We start from the raw sequence: 21,471 nt of genomic DNA, 5'->3' as shown, positions 1-21,471 counted from the left end.
CTTGAATTATAAGAGTAATTAGACTTTATTGGTAAATGAGATAGGGATTAATTGAATTATTCCGATTAGTTACTTCAAAGTCAAAAGTTTGTGTGGAGATATCTTTTTTAAAGTCTATGTCTTTATTGATTGAGTTGGATTAGATCGACAAGTAGCTAGATGAGCTATGCTTAAATTGATTGATTGAGTTGTGTTAGATCGACAAGTGAGTAGATGAGCTATACTTAAATTGATTGATTGATTGAGTTGTGTTGGATCGACAAGTGAGTAGATGAACTATGCTTAAATTGATTGATTGATTGAGTTGTGTTGGATCGACAAGTGACTAGATGAGCTATGCTTAAATTGATTGATTGAGTTGTGTTAGATCCATAAATGACTAGATGAATTATGCTTAAATTGATTGATTGAGTTGTGTTAGATTGACAAATGACTAGATGAGCTACGCTAAAATTGATTGATTGAGTTGTGTTAGATCCACAAATGATTAGATGAGCTATGCTTAAATTGATTGATTGAGTTGTGTTAGATCGACAAATGACTAAATGAGCTACGCTGAAATTGATTGATTGAGTTGTGTTAGATCCACAAATGACTAGATGAGCTATGCTTAAATTGATTAATTGAGTTGTGTTAGATCGACAAATGACTAGATGAGCTACGTTGAAATTGATTGATTGAGTTGTGTTAGATCCACAAATGATTAGATGAGCTACGCTTAAATTGATTGATTTAGTTGTGTTAGGTCCACAAATGACTAGATGAGCTATGCTTAAATTGGTTGATTGAGTTATGTTAGATCGACAAGTGAGTAGTGAAGGCAACCACCTCACTCTCCGTAACAACCCATGCCAATATTTAAAATCTGGATTTGATGCCTAGTGGTCTCAACATTCTTCTACATCCCGTACGACATAGTGAGGTTACTTAATTGGAGTACACATCTTATCATAAGACAGAACGCCTCCAAATTTATATCGGTCACGTCATAAAATTGACCTAAAAACTAAAGGTAATTAATTACAATGTCTATGTCAAACCTTCCCACCTCCCCACCTTCGTACTTTATCACTCATTTCATACACCATCAAAACATCGACACGTGAGACATTATCCATACAACAAAATAGAATCATTCTACTAAAAATCTTGGTGGATTTCTAATCGTTCCAGAGATTAGGTTTCTAGTCCACAATCTAGATAAAGCTAGTTGGGATTTTGAGGACTCATAATTGTAAGAACCAATCAAGATCTATGCGTTCTTATTTGACCTAAATCTATGAATACCCATTGAGAAGTCGACCAAGTACTATGCAATCTAATTGAAAAATATGATATACTCCGTCGATTTTCATGAACTTTTAAGTCAATGGTCGGATCAATGAAATAAAAGATGGTGTAAAAAAACTTGGTTTATTAAGCAATTAATTTGTTAGGTGAAAAGTGGGTGAATAATTGAAGTTTTTTTCTACGTTATTGAATTATGGGCATAGAAATAATCTTATCCTATGCTTATATCATAATCATTAGCAAGGGTTAAAAAAATTTCCACTCTTCTACGCTCTAACACCAATCTCTCACACATTCCCGTCATCCTGACAACTTGTGACTTTATGTGGTTGATGAGGGGAACGAAACGTTTCTTACAAGGGTGAAAACCTCTCCCTAGCCAACACATTTCAAAATCATGAGACTGACGATGATACGTAACAAGTCAAAACGGACAATATCTATTAGTAGTGGGTTTGAACTGTTACAAAGGTCTGCCCACAACGACCATGCCACCACTGACACTTCAGCTGCCACACTCTTCATCGTCAAGTTCCATCTAGGGTAGCTCAAGACCTTTACTTGGGAGTACCATGACACTATCTTACATTAAGCTTATAGTTTGTAGTTCATCGTCAAAACATCTTTGGCCTCGTTACAAAACAGGCTAGGGTTAGTCCTACCTAAGGTATACATTGGATAATGACGTACATAACAGATCCCGAGATGGATAATATCATTCAAAACATCCATTTTGCATAAGAAAAAAAAAAAAAAAAAAAACACTCCTCTCACCTTCACTTCTTTTCAATTCATAATCTTTGTCTCTTTCTTTAACAAATCCTCATTCCTTTTGCCACTTTGATCCACGACTCTTTTTCATTCGTTCATAATCTTTACTCTCCCAAACTAACCCCTTATTCGTAAACCCTGAACCCTTTTAAAACGCTCCAAACTCACTCATAATCCCACGTTTTTTAAGTTCTTAAAGCTATGACAACTTTTTCTCTCAATCTCGTCCTTTTCTTCTCTTTTCCGTTCATTTCTTGTAAGCATTTCTTAGCCGACGCAGAAGTTTCCAACAAAATTGGAATCAACTATGGCCAACTTGGGAGCAACCTTCCACCTCCAAAGGTTGCCATTGAAATGATCAAATCCATGAAAGCCGGCAGAGTGAAGCTCTATGATGCTAACCATGAAATCTTGAGCCTTTTGTCAGGGACAAAGATTCAAGTTTCAATTATGATACCCAATAATGAAATTTCAGACATTGCCAACAACCAGACAAGAGCCGACCAATGGGTTCTAAACAACGTTGTCCCTTTTTATCCTGGTACCATGATTCGCTTTATTCTTGTCGGTAATGAAGTTTTGAGCTATGATTCTTATGGCGATCGTCTAGTTTGGAATGACCTTGTGCCGGCCATGAGAAGGGTTTGGCGATCCCTTGTAGCTTTTAACTTGCAGATCATTAGAGTTGGAACTCCGGTGGCTATGGACGTTTTGGAGACCACGTTTCCGCCGTCTAGAGGGATGTTTCGTTCGGATATTCGGTGGACCGTGGTGGCTCCGATGTTGGAGTTCTTGGACGAGTCCAGGTTAGTTATGTTGATAGGTTACGGTAAATTTAATCTTAAAAAAATGTGTTTTTAATGCTTAAAATTCTACTCGAAAATTTAAAATTTCAAAAATATCAACATTAGATTTTGTGTTAAATTTTCAAAAATATCAACCTTAGATTTTGTGCTATAATATGTCGAGAGATGTCCATTTAATTCACGGAGGATCTTAGTACCAATAAAAAATGAGAGATGAAATGGAGAGAGATTTTTCTTTATTAGCGAATCAGGTATCAAGGCTAGAGACAGAGATTATATTCGTCCCCATCCCGACCCCAGTATGTAAAACTATGTTATAATATTGAAATTTTCGTATCCCAACCTATTGTCCAAGCCCACAGCTAGCTTGTCTTTTTGGGCTTCCTCTCAAAATTTTTAAAACACGTATGTTAGGGGAGGTTTCCACACCCTTATACAGAATGCTTTGTTCCCCTCTTGCACTGAACTGAGATCTCACAATCCACCCCCTTCGAAACCCTGAGTCATCGTCGACACTTGTTCCCCTCTCCAATTGATATCATTCCCTTCTCCTATCGTTGTAGGATCTCACAATCCACCCTCCTTTGGGGCCTAAAGTCCTTGCTGGCACACCGCCCGATATCCACCCCCTTCGAGGCCCATCGTCTTTGTTGGCACACCGTCTGTGTCTACTCCCTTTGAGACTCGATGTCCTCGCTGACACTCATTCACCTCTCCAATCAATATGAGATCTCACACATTTAAGTTTTTAAAAATGATGTTCTAACGTTATATTATAATTTTATATTTGTAACAGGTCTTCCTTGTTCATCAATGCGTATCCATATTTTCCATGGTCAGCAAACCCCATGGATATCAACTTAGATTTTGCCCTTTTCAATGGAAACCTTGAACAGATCGACAGGGGAAGTGGGCTTGTTTATACTAATCTTTTGGACGAAATGCTTGATTCTTTCATCTTTGCAATGGCCAAACTTGGCTACACAAATATTCGCCTCGTCATATCGGAGACCGGGTGGCCGACTGCCGGAGATATCGAACAACCCGGTATTAAAACTACCACTAAACTCAAAAGCTTAAAATTATTAATTTCAACATATTCAATCATTTATTCGTATCGTTTACCCTAGGCGCCAATCTCCTCAATGCGGCGACCTACAATCGGAATCTAGTAAAGAGGGTAATGACGAAGCCGACGATAGGAACACCGGCGAGACCAAGGGTGGTGGTACCGACGTTCATATTTTCTTTGTTCGACGAGAACCAAAAGCCAGGGCCGGGGACGGAGCGACATTGGGGGCTGTTGAGGTTCGACGGGAGTCCAAATTACCAAATCGACTTGACGGGAAAGAAACCATCGGTTGATTATGATCCTCTACCGGTGGTGGAGAACAATGTGCCGTTTCGGGGGAGGCTGTGGTGCGTGGTGGCGAGAGGGGTGGATCCGATGGAGCTGCAGGCAGCGATAACGGAGGTGTGCGGCGGAGGAGACGGGAGTTGTGAGGCTCTGTGGCCGGGGAGGGAGTGCTATGAGCCGGTATCGGTTTATTGGCATGCAAGCTATGCTTTTAGTTCATATTGGTCGAAGTTTAGGAGCCAAGGAGCAAGCTGTCATTTCAATGGACTTGCTCAAGAGACAACAATGGATCCGAGTGAGCTCAATTCTTTCGGATGAAAATCGTTAATATTTTGAATATAAAATACTAAATATGTTTAAAAAACAATTTTTTAACTTTCAAAATTTCATTAATTTTTTTTTTTTGTTTTATGGTAATACGATTAAATTAGACTAATTTCATAATTTTCTTGGCAGGTAATGGTTCGTGTAGGTTCCCGAGTGTGACTTTCTAAAGGGGACTATTTTTCCTTTTTCTTTTCGTTGTTGCTCGAACTCATCCTCCTTATATATGGATTCGTTTCTCCACTCTCTTAATATTGATATGACTTGTTTGAAGGTTTAAGAACGGTTCACGTATGCATGCCCACCTGGAGCGACCGACGGTTCTAAAAAAAAAAAAAAAGTTTAAAAAGAAGTTGCCACCGTTCTTTTTCATGGTGTGATTAGATATTAGAATGATATAATCAGAGTTAGGAACATATACCACGTTCAAATGAGAGCATAAGAACTCTATAGTAAAGCTGAAAGGATTTGTGTTAGTTTGTGAAGATAGTTTTTACTCTTAGAAGTGAGGAACAAGTAACGTGATCCAATAGTGGCATTCATAATCATCCATTCATAACACTAAATCCACTTATTGTCCTTCAAAAAAGATCCACTTTGAAGGTGCAACCTCAATAAAGTTAGGGTTTATGAGTGGTGATTGGGTAGTGTCATTGGACTTGACTTTGATGATGAATATCACTAATTTCTTTTTTAGCAAGCCATCATTCATTTGAGCAATACCATTCATTGTGGATACTACTCCTCATGATATCAAACCTTTGGTGCTCGAGTAAATGTGATTTGCAAAACTCTGTTTTAGTCTATTACGTACGGTCATCAGTCTCATAGTTTCAAAACGCGTTTATTAATGAGAGGTTTCCACATCCTTATCAAGAATGTTTCGTTCCTCTCTCCAACTATTGTGGGACTTGGTATTTGAATCTAATACCATTTGTAATAACCCAAACCCATTGCACGCAGATATTGTTTGCTTTAGCCATTATGTATCGCCGTCGGTCTCATGGTTTTAAAACACGTTTACTAGGGAGAGATTTTCACACCCTTATAAGGAATGCTTCGTTCCTCTCTCTAATCGATGTGAGACCTCACAATCTAATGCCCATGATTCGAACTAGAATTTAGAATCTGAATTCGACACTTGATGACTCCAACATTCTCTCGTATCCTCTGTGAACAAAGTGTCTTTAGGAGTAAAGATTATCCTCGTAGACCAACACATGTTCTTTCAGTATGTTTTGTCTTTACTCATATGTCTCATAAAAAATTCTTTAGGAAGTCACCCGACATAGAATTGTTTCAAGGGACACATACCTAACTTTAGAGGTCATGTAATTAAGTCACCGGTAAATGTCAAAAATGCAATGAAGCGAGTTGACGTCAAAGTTTAATAGTTCATACGTCATATATATATGTATAGTGAGTAATAAATGGTAAATTATCTTTAATTATTAAAATATAATTTGAACATCATTACTTCAACGTGGATTATTAATTAGAAAAGAATATGGCCGACATGTCGAGATGGAAGATGATGGTTTAGTCACTCTAAGATAGTGCTTTTTCACCCATTTTTAAGTTTTGATTTTTATTTTGTATCACAAATTTTATATTTTTTAATTCCTAAAAAAATGTAACGGTCCAAGCTCACCGCTAGTAGCAGCTGTCTTCTTTAGGTTTTCCCTCAACCTTTTAAAACGCGTTTGTTCGGGGGAAGGTTTCCACACCCTTATAAAGGGTGTTTTGTTCTCCTCCCCAACGAATGAAACAACGAAAATCTAACCTCTTAATTGAAAATATATATCTTAAACAATCGAGTCAAACTCGACGCTGAAAGAAAGCCAAAAGATACCTGCTCAAACAACAAAACTCTGATCCCTTGATTGAGTATATACCTTAAACAATTGAGGTAAGCTTCACGCTCGTAGAAAATAGAGAGTTTTTCTCGGCATGCTCGTTGACTTGTCTACATCCAAAATTCTCATCAATAATGTCATTTTCTTGATCCAATTACAAGCATCCATAATGATAGTTTCCACTACTTAAAGTTGGCTTTTCCTCTTCCTTTCTAATTCATATAAATTTAGTGTAAAAAACACAAGAAGTAACTAAGAACACCAAAGACATGGAAGGAAGCTCAAGCCATTCAAGCCTCAACCTCGTCCTCGGCCTTCTATATCTATTGATTTTTACTAACGTCGTCGTTGTCGTCGCAGTCGATAGCTTGATAAGCCCATGCAATGGTTCGATAGCGGAGTGCTATAAAGAAGTTGAGACGTTGATGGAGTCAGAGATAAGTCGGAGGTTTCTCGGACGACCTAAGGATTTAACCTATGAATTTTTGGATAAAAACAAAGCACCTTGTGCTAATGGTAGAGGTAAACCTTACCGTGGAAAGTGTCAGCCTCGTGAAGCTAATCCTTATGACAGAGAATGCAGCGGAACGTATAATCGATGTAAATAGTCTCAAGTCTTAGCCTTAGCTCACAAACTCACTTATTTTTCATGTTTCATTGATTTGAATCATGAACTTAGGTCATGGGTTTGATGAAAGATAATTTTCTTTTTCTTCATTTAGAATATTGTATTGAAAATAAGAACAAATAATCTTCTTTTTTTTTTTTTTTAATTTTTATTTTCCTGTGTTTGGATATTTTAGTTTGAGTCGAGTTGAGGTGTTTTTGCACCTTCTTGATTTTCCATCGAGCTTTGATATTACATGTTTTTGTTGGTTGAATTTTTGAATGTTTTCATTTCTTGTTTGGTGAAGATTTTTCTAATTTGGTTAGAAAAAGGTATGGATAATATTTGAAGTAGAAATCAGTTAGAACTTTAACTAGATCGATCAAATTTACGGATAATATCAATAATAATCATATTTTATTTAAGCATAAGAGTAGATTTTCATTCCTTCTCCCAACTCATGATACCATCGGACAAGTTCACGAGTATTATTTAAACATAAAACGCCATTTGATACCTCATAGCAACCCCCTAAAGGTCACAAAGCCTAAGCAGCCACAGAACTCAAAAGTGCTTCTTGATTACTTTCCATTTTCACAAGGTGAGCTCCAAGATCTTTTGCGACATCAACACAAAGTTGCATGACGCTGCTTTCATATGAATTTGGAATTAATTTGTCATGTTTTTTCTCATATTCTAAAGTCCAATGAACCACACTTTTCTCCTTTCCCTTTGGAATGCCTTGCATAGTAATTTTGAAGCTCTTATGATCCTTCAAAATATCTCCCTCTAACACTTTGAAAGTCACCAAATTATTCTCCTCGTCAATCGCTTCGATCAACTCCTTTGAAACGCATGTTTTCCCATCTACAAATTTGATTCAAATCACTTAAACGACATGTTTGGTTTAAAAGGATTAAAATCACTTCGAATCGAAATTGAAAGCAAACCATGAACAAAGTTCCATAGAAGAACAGATCCGACTTTGCCCCATTCGCCTTCGAGTAGTTTGCAGCTTTGTAACTTGTTTGGACTGGCATTGCACATGTGGTAAGGTCTTGCATGAAATGTTTGGTGAAGCTTTGAAGCTGGAGAGTTGATTTCTACCTCAGCCTCTAACTTTTCAAGGCATCCCATAATTGATGTTGTACAAAGTTCCTATCTTGAATGTATTGCCAAGCATGTCTCTTCTTTCCCTATTTAAAGAAAGAGTTTGCTCTCGCATGAGGTATGGTTCGATACCACATGTCGTATTATTATTGGGTGTCGGTTTTAGATTTTTGTTCACTCGTTGGATTAATTTTTTTTTAAAATTATGAACATGTTGACTTCAAGAATCTATTAGACTTTTTTTAAAGAATTTATGATTTTGGCCACTTGAGAAATTTAAGAGAATTTGCATTGAGCTAGTATAAGAAGAAGAAAGGAATTAAACTGTGACATGTGACAATCGAGTAAAGGAGAAGTTCAGACAATCGAGTAAATGAGAAGTACATAAATGAACTGAGACTATATTTGAATAAAAACGATTCTAAAAATTTGGATGACTTATATAAAAGGTTAAAAGAATTAAAAGTCAATATCTATACTAACAAGATACATATTAAACATACTGAAAACAAGTGAAACATACTCAAAACTCTAAAGCTAAACATATTGAAAAGACCCAGGTTGATTTGTGGGAATAATTCACTCTTAGAAGCAAAAGTAAGGAACGTGACCATGTCGCAGAGAATGCAGAAAAAATGTAAGAGCCATCAGGTATCAAATCTGAATTATGAATATTAATCTGAATCTTGAGCATCGAACCTACATGAAATTGTTTCTAAAAGAAGTGAAGGAACAAAGGAAGATTAACGTACAATTTCTTTTATTTTACTTCATTTTTTTCGTATAGAAATAAAGAAAATGTGAGATCCCGGTTGGTGAGGAGAACAAAACATTTTTTATAAGGGCGTGAAGCACCTTCCTAGCAGGCGCGTTTTAAAAATCGTGAAGAAAAGTCTGAAATAAAAAGTTCAAATAAGAAAATATCTACTAGTGGTGAACTTGTACTCTTACGAATCAGAATCTTGTTATGTGGTGGGAAAAGTTGGAAGGATAGAAAAGAAAAAGTATAGAATAGTTTGAGTGGGTATGGTTGAGGGGATAATGCAATGCATCCAGCTAAGGTTTTATTGTCTTCTTCTAATCTCCATCGAGTTTCAACATCAATCTTCATCATCTTCCTACACATACTTTCTATTCTCTTTTCTTGCCCTTATCTTCTTTTTTTAACCCTTTTCACGTTCTTTATCTCATGTTCTTATGATGTATTTACTATGTCATTGAGCCTTTGGTTGGACGGAGGATATTAAAATTGAACAGGAGACAAGAATGATGATAGTTCTCGTCCCTATCCCGTAGACATATATAAATGCATCATGTATTAAAATTGATGTTATGTGATTTTTCTTCTTTTTATGAAACTTTTTTCGCCCTTATGACGTTAAAGTCTTTAGTGTGGAGTTAGTGCGTATGAAAATATACGATTAATATATAGTGAGATCCCATATCGGTTGGGGAGGAGAATGAAACATTCTTTATAAGGGTGTGAAAATTTCTCTCTACGAGAGGCATTTTAAAAACTTTGAGGGGAAGTTCAAAAGGGAAAGTACAAAGAGGACAATATTTACTAGTAATGAGCTTGGACTATTACAAATGGTATCATAGTCAGACACTTGGACGATGTGTCATCGAGGAGGTTGAACCCCGAAGGGGAAGGATACGAGGCGGTGTCCAAGCATGGATGCTGGGTCTCGAAGGGGGTAGATTGTGGGGTCCCACATCAATTGGAGAAGGGAACGAGTGCTAGCGAAGACACTGGGCCCTTATGTTGGAGGGTGAATTGTTTAAACATTATTTACAAGAGTGTGGAAACCTCTGTCTAACGTATCATTTTAAAAACCTTGATAAGAACTTGGTGGGTTTGATGTGTACAAAAATGGTGAATATAAAATTATACGTACGAACATTTTAAGCATATGAAAAGAACTAAAATCCAAAACCTAATATACATTTTAAGCATATAAAAAGAATTGAAATCCAAAACTATGGTTTTAGATCTCACTAGGAATGAATTTTAGATCTTACTAGTAATGAACGTTTGTTGAGCAATGAGGCATATAGATCAGATCGAGCTTAAATTATTTTACACAAGATCATTTTATAGAACACAAGCATTTAGAAACTTGGAATATATTTCTTCCACTTATTACAGCACATAGAACAGGACCCAAACATAACACACATACATATGCCTTATTTAAATGAAATTATACATACATAATTGGCAAATTATTTATACGTATAGTACCATAGAACTTAGTGCAGCAATATGGCTAGGGTTCTTCACTGCCTTCCATAAGGTGAGCATCAATGTCTTTAGACACATCAATACAAAACTGAAGCATAGAATGTGAATCAGGGATCTCATCATGCAGCTTTTCATATTCTAAAACCCAATGAATCACACTTCCCTTCTCCTTTGGAATGCATTGGATATTAAACTTGAAGCTCTTGTATTTCTCCGTAAGGTCTCCCTCGATCACGGTGAAAGTGATCGAGTTGTTCTCTTCGTCGACTGCTTCGATTCTCTCCTTTAACACTCTAGCCTTCCCATCTGCAAGTTTCCGTGTAAAAATGTTGTTATTACAAGCATTTGAAAAAGTCATTCTAAACAAACCCTTAAAAGAAAACGGTCGAAAAAGTTAAAAAAATGATGAACCGTGAAAATATCTCCAGCAGATGATGGAGCCAACTTCGCCCCATTCGCCTTCGAGTAGGTCAACGCCGTGCACTTTGTCGGTAGAGACATTGGAGATATGGTGGGTTCTTTTGTGAAATATTTCATGGAACTTTGAAGTTGAAGCTCTGATATGTACATCAGTTTCAAGCTTTCCAAAGCGACCCATGGTGTTTTGATTTAAGCCAAGAAAGATAAGGCAATGCCAAACATGTCTCTTCTTGGACTCATTTATAGAGAGGGCTTTACTCTCACATGTGGGATTTCACAATTCTATCTACTTATGTCATCTTGAATTAAATCAAATAATGTTTTTAATTATTTCAATCTCCAATAACTCTATAAATTTGGTAAGTTTTGACCATTGATGGATTGAAATACTCTCAAAGTACACTTTATACTAAAATACTTCAATCACAAGAAAAAAATTATATATCATACAACTTACTTATAAGTTATTTCTAACAATTTATTAACCTTTCAATACCATTCTATGATTTCACTACGAGGCGGACAATAATACGTAACGAGCCAAAGTGGATAATATCTGTTAGCAGTAGACTTGAGCTATAATAAATGGTATAAGAGCCAGACACCGGGCGGTGTGCCAGCGAGGACGCTTGGCTCCCAGTGGGGTGGATTGTGAAATCCCACATCGGTTGTGTAACGGCCCAGGTAAAGGCTTCCACACCCTTATAAAAGACGTTTTGTTCTCCTCCCCAACCAACGTGGGATATCACAGGTTGGAGAGGGGAACGAAGCATTTCTTGCAAGGGTGTAAAAGCCTCTCCCTAACAAACGTATATTAAAATTATGAGGTTGACACCGATAAATAATAAACTTAAGCGGACAATGTCTGCTAGCGGTGGACTTAGGCTATTACATGTACCATTTAAGTTGTATTGATTGAATTTTTTGAGTCATCAAAATACCATTATTTAAAAATAGTTTGAATCACATCATTCATAATTCATCATTTACAAATATGGTAACGATTATTTAGAAATAATTAAAAATATTATTGATCACATAATTCACGATGACACAATTAAATAGTATTATATGATAACAATAATTTTGCCTCTACTTTAATTAGAATTGTAAAATTCAAAGGGGGATAGAAATGTAAGTTCACACTCATTTTGATTATCTTTTTTTTTTTCAATTTAATATGATTCGAAAAATCCAAGATTATTAGTTTAACAAGAACAATACATGGTTGATATACAAGAAATCCATGTTCAAGTAATAATCTAAGTCATATAGTATATGAATAAGATTGGATGTCTCTTGATAACAATATTAATATGAATAAGATTGGACGTCTCTTGATAACAATATTAATGACATATTTTGTAATTATTACAAATGATTTGATCTAAATGGTTAAATGGTTCTAGTGGGTATCTTACCTAATGAGTTTGTAGAAAGGTTGAACTACAAAATTTTTAATTCCCTTTATAAATGTGTTGATTGAAAAATTTAATAGCTACTCTTGGTTGTGAGTGTTTTTCATGAATGAAAATAATTTTTGGTCCAGGAGTGATTTAATTTATGTTGATCATAAATAAATTTCATTAGACACATATCCAACTTACAAAATCAACATGTCCAAAGAACAAGATCATATGTAACGACCTGCTTTTCGTGGACTTGAACCACGAATCGTTATCAAGGATGTAGAAATAAGAAAAGTGCGTAAAATTTAAAACCTTTGAATACGTGCATACAATTTGAAATTTAATTAAAATAGTAATGAAAATTTTGTTTTTATAAAGAAAAGAGAAAAGACCACTAAGATACAACACCGTTCCGTCAAACTATTTAAAAGACATGAAAGATCGGATTTAAAGGTAAGTACAAAGAAACTCCAGACACAAATGTGATGGGATTCTCTATAGCCAACAGCCCTGTGTGCCTCCGCCTCGACCACTACATAAATCTCCACTTGAAATGAAAGTTGGAGCAGTAGGGATAGTATATAAAATATACTCAGTAAGCAGCTTGCTGGTAGTTCATATTTCGTTATCAAGTCTTATTAATTTTGTTCATAGGTTCGGTATCTTATTCTCCTATTCGGATTCGTTCTCTTGTATAGGCTTCTTCCTAGGTTACACCCTAAGATTTTTCATTCTACTTTCTCTTGGTTCATGGTCCTATCTGGACCTCCAACCCTCGAAATATTCTTAGGTTCTCTAGGTCTCCTGGTTAGTCGTTTCTGCTAGTCTCTCATCATCGTCATCATATCTCAAAGACCTTGAGGTGCAACCTCGATATAGATCTCATAGGGTTCATGCATGTTAAGGCTCGACCAACTCTAAGGTGCAACTTTGGACCCCTACCGCTCGTGATAGGTTCACCAAAAGAAAGCTAACTAGAAAACTTCCTAATAATCCCCACAGGGCACAAATCATAAAACATCCAGTGCCAGTTCTATGGTTATCCGGACCCTGACAATCGAGTCAGGCTTACAATAAGGGGCTAGTTGGCGAACCCCTACCGTTCCTGTATAATCGCATAAATCACATGCATGAATAATAATTGTGACCAACTCTAAAGGTACAACTGTGGACTTCTGCTGCTCGTGACAGACTCACTACAAGAAGCTAACTAGCAAATTTCACAGTAGTCACCACAGGTACAATCATAAATCATAAATCATAAGCCAGTTATATGGTTATCTGAACCCTTGACAATCGAGTTAGGTTTACGATGAGGGGCTAGTTGGCGAACCCCTACCATCCCCGTATAACTGCATAAATCATGAACATGTGACATAGAGACATAGCATAACGATCTAAACATAGATACCTAGTCATGAATCTCAATTTATAAGATACTTCGTACGCATTTTGGTAACATACATAATTCCATTCAACATATGTCATCTCAACTCATTCTATGCTCAAACATGTATAATCAGGTTCCCATAACATGCTTACATCATATTAAAGGCATACCATCAATCATAGTCATATCATAACTCAAGAGTTCATTTCTTGATAAATGTGCATCAAAACGTTTAACATGCCCATGCATATCCCACACCAATTCATTTCGGGCTCAAATTTCTAAGACATGCTTCTCATATCCTACTTTCCTGCATGCTATGAGCATAGCTAAAATCCAAGGTTCCGAGGTGTCACTTACCTGGAAAGCGTGACACTTTTTATTTGAGTTTACATCCTCAAACAAATTCCAAAATTGCTAAACTCTTCAATTGGGTCCTACATTCGTAAAAATGATGGAAGTAGATGAAAACGACGCCAAAATCAGAGTTAAAACGGAGAATTTAAGCAAAAGGAGCAAAAACCCCTCAGCCTAGTTAGACCAGATCGCCGCAGACCGGGTTGGCCGCCACGAGTCAAGCGCGCTCGGGTTGGGCCGCAGAGAGCACGAACGATGGGCCTCGCAAGCTGCGCGCGATGCGCTGCGCAGGCCGCGCAGGTTTTTCTCCCCCAATTTCGTTTTGGACGCCTAAACCATCCTCAAACCTCGTAGATCTACTCAAGATGAAGTCATAGATGTCATCTTCTACACACTTGAGAGTTCTTGAAAAGAAATGCATACAAAACACTTACCTAAAGTGATGCCTCGATTCTCAGCCTCCTTCCGCCCCTTTCGACCCCTTTTGTCTCCACTGACCTTGAACTTCAAGCCTTAGCATTAAGAATCCTCTAACTTTTCTCCTAATGGATCAGTTGACGCTTGTGGGTCTCAAACGTGAAGTCTCTAGCCGATGTGGGCTTGCAACGAGTTCTCCTACCCTTGAATGGCCTCGAAATGGGCAACTCGAGCTGTCTTTCGTGCGGTCGTCAGCAGTGGCAGGGTACGGTCGCACTTGCCACACGCTTCCTCCTTTATTTTAGTTTATGTTTTTGTTTTATTGCTATTATCGGACGGGTATTACATCATCATACAAAAAATCTATCGGCAGCTCACAATTAACATATATTATTTATTTTGGACCGTTATGAATCACCTTTAGCCTCAAGGTTTTTAAAAAACATCTGTTACAGAGAGGTTTCCACACTCTTATAAGAATGCTTCGTTCCCCTGTCCAACCGAAGTGAGATCTCACAATCCACTCCCTCAAGATCCCAATATTTTTGCTGACGCACCTCCGAGTATCGGCTATGATACCATTTATAATATTTCAACCCCACAGCTAATATATATTGTTCGCTTTGGCCCGTTACGTATCGTCGTTACCCTCACAATTTTTAAAATACGTCTATTAGAGAAAGGTTTCTATGCCCTTATAAAAAAACGTTTTGTTTCCCTCTTCAACCAATGTAGGATCTCACAAGACATCTTTAGATGTATCACGTATTAAAATTGATACATGTGATATTTAATATTTGTGTATGATCATATATATATATATATATATATTGACACTTGTGCTGTCCTTTCGACATTAAAGTCTTTAGTATGGAGTTAGTGTGTATCAAAATATACAACTAATGCACAAAAGTATTTAGAAACTTGGAATATATTTCTCCCACTTATTACAACACATAGAACAAGACCCAAACATAACACACATATATATGCCTTATTTAAATGAAATTATACATAGATAATTGGCAAATTATTTATACGTATAGTACCCCATAACTTAGTGCAGCAATATGGCTAGGGTTCTTCACTGCCTTCCATAAGGTGAGCATCAATGTCTTTAGACATCTCAACACAAAACTGAAGCATAGAATGTGAATCAGGGATCTCATCATGCAGCTTTTCATATTCTAAAACCCAATGAATCACACTTCCCTTCTCCTTTGGAATGCATTGGATACTTAACTTAAAACTCTTGTATTTCTCCATAAGGTCTCCCTCGATCACGGCAAAAGTGATTGAATTGTTCTCTTTGTCGACTGCTTCGATTCTCTCCTTTGCTACTCTAGCTTTCCCTTCTGCAAGTTTCCGTGTAAAAATGTTGTTATTACGAGCATTTGAAAAATCATTCTAAACAAACCCTTAAAAAGAAAGGGTTGAAAAAAGTTTAAAAAATGATAAACCGTGAAAATATCTCCAGCAGATGATGGAGCCAACTTCGCCCCATTCGCCTTCGAGTAGGTCGACGCCGTGCACTTTGTCCGTAGAGACATTAGAGATATGGTGGGTTCTTTTGTGAAATATTTCATGGAACTTTGAAGCTGAAGCTCTGATATGTACATCAGTTTCAAGCTTTCCAAAGCGACTCATGGTGTTTTGATTTAAGCCAAGAAAGATAAGGCAATGCCAAACATGTCTCTTCTTGGACTCATTTATAGAGAGGGCTTTACTCTCACGCGTGGGATTTCACAATTCTATCCACTTAGGTCATCTTGAATTAAATCAAATAATGTTTTTAATTATTTCAACCTCCAATAACTCTTTAACTAAATTTGGTAAGTTTTGACCTTTGATTGAAGCATACCCAAAACAATCGAAATAAAATGAAATACTCTCAAAATACCCTTTATACTAAAATACTTCAATCACAAGAAAAATTATATATCATAGGTCAACAACTTACTTATAATATGACACATAACTATTTCTAATCGTTTATTAACCTTTCAATACATGACTGTCACATTCTATGATTTCACTACGAGGCCGACGATAATACGTAATGAGCCAAAGTGGATAATATCTGTTAGCAATAGACTTGAGCTATAATAAACGGTATAAGAGTCAGACATCGGGCGGTGTGCCAGCGTAGACGCTGGGCTCCCAGTGGGGTGGATTGTGAAATCCCACTTTGGTTGTGTAATGGCCCAGGTAAAGGTTTCCACACCCTTATAAAAGACGTTTTGTTCTCTTCCCCAACTAATGTGAGATATCATAGGTTGGAGAGGGGAACGAAGCATTACTTCAAAGGGTGTAAAAGCCTCTTCCTAACAAACGTGTATTAAAATTATGAGGCTAACACCAATAAATAATGAACTTAAGCAGACAACATCTGCTGGCGATGGGCTTAGGCTGTTACAGGTACCATTTAAGTTGTATTGATTAAATTTTTTGAGTCATCAAAATACCCTTATTTAAAAATAGTTTGAATCACATCATTCATAATTCATCATTTACAAATATGGTAACGATTATTTAGAAATAATTTAAAATATTATCGATCACATAATTCACAATGACACAATTAAATAGCATTATATGATAACAATTATTTTGCCTCTACTTTAATTAGAATTGTAAAATTCAAAGAGGGATAGAAATGTAAGTTCACACTCATTTTGATTATTTTTTTTTTCTTTTCAATTTAATATGATTCATTATACCAAAAATCCAAGATTATTAGCTTAACCAGATTGAACAATACGTGATTGATATACAAGAAATCCATGTCCAAGTAATAATCTAAGTCATATTGTATATGAATAAGATTGGATGTCTCTTGATAACAATATTAATATGAATAAGATTGGACGTCTCTCGATAACAATATTAATATGACATATTTTATAATTATTACAAATGATTTGATCTAAATGGTTCTAGTGGGTATCTTATACAATGAATTTGTAAAAAGGTTGAACTACAGAATTTTGAACTACAAAATTTTTAATTCCCTTTATAAATGTGTTGATTGAAAAATTTAATAGCAACAAACTCTTGGTTGTGAGTGTTTTTCATGAATGAAAATAATTTTTGGTCCAGGAGTGATTTAATTTATGTTGATCATAAATAAATTGTTCATTAGACACATATCCAACCTACAAAATCAAAATGTCCAAAGAACAAGATCATATGTAACGACCTGCTTTTCGTGGACTCGAACCACGGATCGTTACTCAAGGATGTAGAAATAAGAAAAGTGCGCAAAATTTAAAACCTTTGAATACGTACATGCAATTTGAAATTTAATTAAAATAGTAATGAAAATTTTGTTTTTATAAAGAAAAGAGAAAAGACCACTAAGATACGTCCCACAAACTATTTACAAGACATGAAAGACTGGATTTAAAGGTAAGTACAAAGAAACTCCAGACTCAAATGCGATGGGATTCTCTATAGCCAATAACCTTGTGTGCCTCCGCCTCGACCACTACATAAATCTCCACCTGAAAAGAAAGTTGTAGTAGGGATGAGTATATAAAATATACTCAGTAAGCAGCTTGCTGGTAGTTCATATTTCGTTATCAAGTCTTATTAATCTTGTTCATAGGTTCGGTATCTTATTCTCCTATTGGGATTCGTTCTCCGGTATTGGCTTCTTCCTAGGCTACACCCTAAGATTTTTCATTCTACTTTCTCTTGGTTCATGGTCCGATCTGGACCTCCAGCCCTCGAAATATTCTTAGGTTCTCTAGGTCTCTTGGTTAGTCGTTTCTACTAGTCTCTCATCATCGTCATCATGTCTCAAAGACCTTGAGGCGCGACCTCGGTTTAGATCTCATAGGGTTCATGCATGTTAAGGCTTGACCAACTCTAAGGTGGAACTGTGGACCCTTACCGCTCGTGATAGGTTCACCAAAAGGAAGCTAACCGGCAAACTTCCTAATAGTCCCCACAGGGCACAAATCATAAAACATCTAGTGCCAGTTCTATGGTTATTTGGACCCTGACAATCGAGTCAGGCTTACGATGAGGGGCTAGTTGGCGAACCCCTACCGTCCCCGTATAACCGCATAAATCACATGCATGAACAATAATCGTGACCAACTCTAAAGGGACAATTGTGGACCTCTGCTGCTCGGACAAACTCACTACAGGAAGCTAACTAGCAAATTTCACAGTAGTCACCACAGAGTACAATCATAAATCATAAGCCAGTTATATGGTTATCCGAACCCTTGACAGTCGAGTTAGGTTTACGATGAGGGGCTAGTTGGCGAACCCCTACCGTCCACGTATAGCTGCATAAATCATGAACATGTGACATAGAGACATAACATAGCGATCTAAACATAGATACCTAGTCATGAACCTCAATTTATAAGATACTTCGTACGCGTTTCGGTAACATACATAATTCCATTCAACACATGTCATCTCAACTCATTTTACGCTCAAACATGTATAATCAAGTTCCCATAACATGCTTACATCATATTAAAGGCATACCATCAATCATAGTCATATCATAACTCAAGAGTTCATTTCTCGATAAATATGCATCAAAATGTTTAACATGCCCTTGCATATCCCACACCAATTCATTTCGGGCTCAAATTTCTAAGACATACTTCTCATATCCTACTTTCCTGTATACTATGAGCATAGCTAAAATCCAAAGTTCCGAGGTGTCATTTTACATTGAGCCTTGCAAGCTGCGCGCGATGGGCCGCGCAGGTTTTTCCTTCTTCTCCTGATTTTTTTTCTCCTGATTCTCAGCCTCCTTCCGCCCCTTTCGAGCCCTTTGTTTCCACTGACCTCAAACTGCAAGCCTCAGCATTAAGAATCCTCTAACTTTTCTCCTAATCGACCAGTGGAAGCTTGTGGGTCTCAAGCGCAAAGTCTCTAGCCGATGTGGGCTTGCAACGAGTTCTTCTACCCTTGAATGGCCTCGAAAATGGGCAACTCGAGCTGTCTTTCGTGCGGTCGTCAGCGGTGGCAGGGTACGGTCGCACCTGCCACATGCTTCGTCCTTTATTTTAGTTTATTTATTTGTTTTATTGCTGTCACCGAGCCGGTATTACATCATCATACCAAAAATCTATCTGCCATATATTGTCCGCTTTGGGTCGTTGCGTATCATCGTTAGCCTCACAATTTTTAAAAAACATCTGTTATGGAGAGGTTTCCACACTCTTATAAGGAATGCTTCGTTCCCCTCTCCAACCGACGTGGAATCTCACAATCCATCTCACAATCCACCCCCTTAGTTGGGATTCTCCAACCGATGTGGAATCTCACAATCCACCCTCATAGGATCCTAACATCCTCGCTGACACACCACTCAGTATCTGGCTATGATACCATTTATAATATTTCCACCCCACAGCTAACATATATTGTTCGCTTTGGCCCGTTACGTCTTGCCGTTACCCTCACGATTTTTAAAATGCGTTTAGTAGAGAGAGGTTTCTATGCCCTTATAAGAAGCGTTTTGTTTCCCTCTCCAACCGACGTAGAATCTCACAAGACATCTTTAGATGTATCACGTATTAAAATTGATATTTGTGATATTTAATATGTGTATGATCATATATGTGATTTTTTTTTTTGACACTTTTGCTGTCCTTAAGACATTAAAGTCTTTAGTATGGAGTTAGTGTGTATCATAATATACAACTAATGTACAAAAATATTTAGAAACTTGGAATATATTTCTCCCACTTATTACAACACATAGAACAGGACCCAAACATAACACACATACATATGCCTTATTTAAATGAAATCATACATAGATAATTGGCAAATTATTTATACGTTTAGTACCATAGAACTTGGTGCAGCAATATTGCTAGGGTTCTTCGCTGCCTTCCATAAGGTGAGCATCAATATCTTTAGACATATCAATACAAAACTGAAGCATAGTATGTGAATCAGGGATCTCATCATGTACCTTTTCATATTCTAAAACCCAATGAATCACACTTCCCTTCTCCTTTGGAATGCATTGGATACTTAACTTAAAACTCTTGTATTTCTCCATAAGGTCTCCCTCGATCACGGCGAAAGTGATCGAATTGTTCTCTTTGTCGACTGCTTCGATTCTCTCCTTTGCTACTCTAGCTTTCCCTTCTGCAAGTTTACGTATAAAAATGTTGTTATTACGAGCATTTGAAAAGTCATTCTAAACAAACCCTTAAACAGATAAGGTTGAAAAAGTTTAAAAAATGATAAACCGTGAAAATATCTCCAGCAGATGATGGAGCCAACTTCGCCCCATTCGCCTTCGAGTAGGTCGACTCCATGTACTTTGTCCGTAGAGACATTGGAGATATGGTGGGTTCTTTTGTGACATATTTCATGGAACTTTGAAGCTGAAGCCTTGATATGTACATCAATTTCAAGCTTTCCAAAACAACCCATGGTGTTTTGATTTAAGCCAAGAAAGATAAAGGCAATACCAAACATGTCTTTTCTTGAACTCATTTATAGGGAGGGCTTTACATTTCTGGCCACTTATGTCACTGTGAATTAAATCAAATAATGCTTTTAATTATTTCAACTTACCAGTAGGTTAGATTGCCACTTACAAAAACTCTATATAAAATCTGGTAAGTTTTGACCTTCCATTGAAGCATACGGAAGTAGAATGAAATACTTTTAAAATACACTTCCTACTACACTTTGTACTAAAATACTTCAATCACGTTATTTAAAGAAAAGAAAAAAAAAAACACTAACAATTCTTCTCTCATAAATTCTTCACCATTAATAAGTTGTGAAAAAAAAAAAAACTATATCATATGTCAACAACAATGCACTTATAATATGACACGTAATTATCTCTAACAGTTTATTAACCTTTCAATGCATGACTGTCTCATCCCATAATTGCACTGTGAGGTCGATAGCGATACGTAATAAGCCAAAACGGATAATATCTGTTAGCGGTATACTTGAGCTGTTATAAATGGTATTAGAGCTAGACATTAGACAGTGTGCCAGTGAGGATGTTAGGTTTCTAAGGGAGTGGATTGTTAGATTCTCATATCGGTTAGAGAAGGGAACAAAGCATTTCTTGTAAGAACATAGTAAAATTATGAGGGTGACGA

The 21,471-nt window shown here is 36.7% G+C and overlaps 5 protein-coding genes across 6 annotated transcripts; 1 reads left to right on the top strand and 4 right to left on the bottom strand.

Annotated features, from left to right (window-relative positions):
* The first annotated feature begins 2,245 nt into the window (after positions 1–2,245).
* Positions 2,246–5,074, top strand: LOC111457828 (probable glucan endo-1,3-beta-glucosidase A6). Of its 2 annotated transcripts, XM_023100230.1 has the most exons (5): positions 2,246–2,867; positions 3,664–3,914; positions 3,998–4,519; positions 4,681–4,742; positions 4,780–5,074. In XM_023100230.1, exons 1-4 carry the CDS (start codon positions 2,263–2,265, stop codon positions 4,716–4,718), a joined length of 1,416 nt encoding a protein of 471 aa, XP_022955998.1. In that variant the 5' UTR covers positions 2,246–2,262; the 3' UTR covers positions 4,719–4,742; positions 4,780–5,074. The 2 variants fall into 2 exon arrangements, with proteins under 2 accessions (XP_022955998.1, XP_022955997.1); XM_023100229.1 differs by having other exon boundaries at positions 4,681–4,825.
* A 2,330-nt stretch (positions 5,075–7,404) lies between these two features.
* LOC111457839 (MLP-like protein 43) lies at positions 7,405–8,200 on the bottom strand. Its single transcript, XM_023100249.1, has 2 exons — positions 7,962–8,200; positions 7,405–7,878 (listed from the first exon to the last, which is right to left on the bottom strand). Exons 1-2 carry the CDS (start codon positions 8,146–8,148, stop codon positions 7,559–7,561), a joined length of 507 nt encoding a protein of 168 aa, XP_022956017.1. The 5' UTR covers positions 8,149–8,200; the 3' UTR covers positions 7,405–7,558.
* A 2,037-nt stretch (positions 8,201–10,237) lies between these two features.
* Positions 10,238–11,015, bottom strand: LOC111457849 (MLP-like protein 43). Its single transcript, XM_023100261.1, has 2 exons — positions 10,778–11,015; positions 10,238–10,672 (listed from the first exon to the last, which is right to left on the bottom strand). Exons 1-2 carry the CDS (start codon positions 10,962–10,964, stop codon positions 10,392–10,394), a joined length of 468 nt encoding a protein of 155 aa, XP_022956029.1. The 5' UTR covers positions 10,965–11,015; the 3' UTR covers positions 10,238–10,391.
* A 4,264-nt stretch (positions 11,016–15,279) lies between these two features.
* LOC111457848 (MLP-like protein 43) lies at positions 15,280–16,050 on the bottom strand. Its single transcript, XM_023100260.1, has 2 exons — positions 15,820–16,050; positions 15,280–15,714 (listed from the first exon to the last, which is right to left on the bottom strand). Exons 1-2 carry the CDS (start codon positions 16,004–16,006, stop codon positions 15,434–15,436), a joined length of 468 nt encoding a protein of 155 aa, XP_022956028.1. The 5' UTR covers positions 16,007–16,050; the 3' UTR covers positions 15,280–15,433.
* A 3,999-nt stretch (positions 16,051–20,049) lies between these two features.
* LOC111457846 (MLP-like protein 43) lies at positions 20,050–20,782 on the bottom strand. Its single transcript, XM_023100259.1, has 2 exons — positions 20,596–20,782; positions 20,050–20,491 (listed from the first exon to the last, which is right to left on the bottom strand). Exons 1-2 carry the CDS (start codon positions 20,780–20,782, stop codon positions 20,211–20,213), a joined length of 468 nt encoding a protein of 155 aa, XP_022956027.1. The 3' UTR covers positions 20,050–20,210.
* Between the last annotated feature and the right edge of the window lie 689 nt (positions 20,783–21,471).

Source organism: Cucurbita moschata, unplaced genomic scaffold (assembly GCF_002738365.1).
Source record: "Cucurbita moschata cultivar Rifu unplaced genomic scaffold, Cmos_1.0 Cmo_Scf00020, whole genome shotgun sequence".
In the NCBI taxonomy this organism is placed as follows: Eukaryota; Viridiplantae; Streptophyta; class Magnoliopsida; order Cucurbitales; family Cucurbitaceae; genus Cucurbita; species Cucurbita moschata.
Note: the sequence above shows the minus strand (reverse complement) of the source record. Positions and strands in the feature narration are given on the sequence as shown.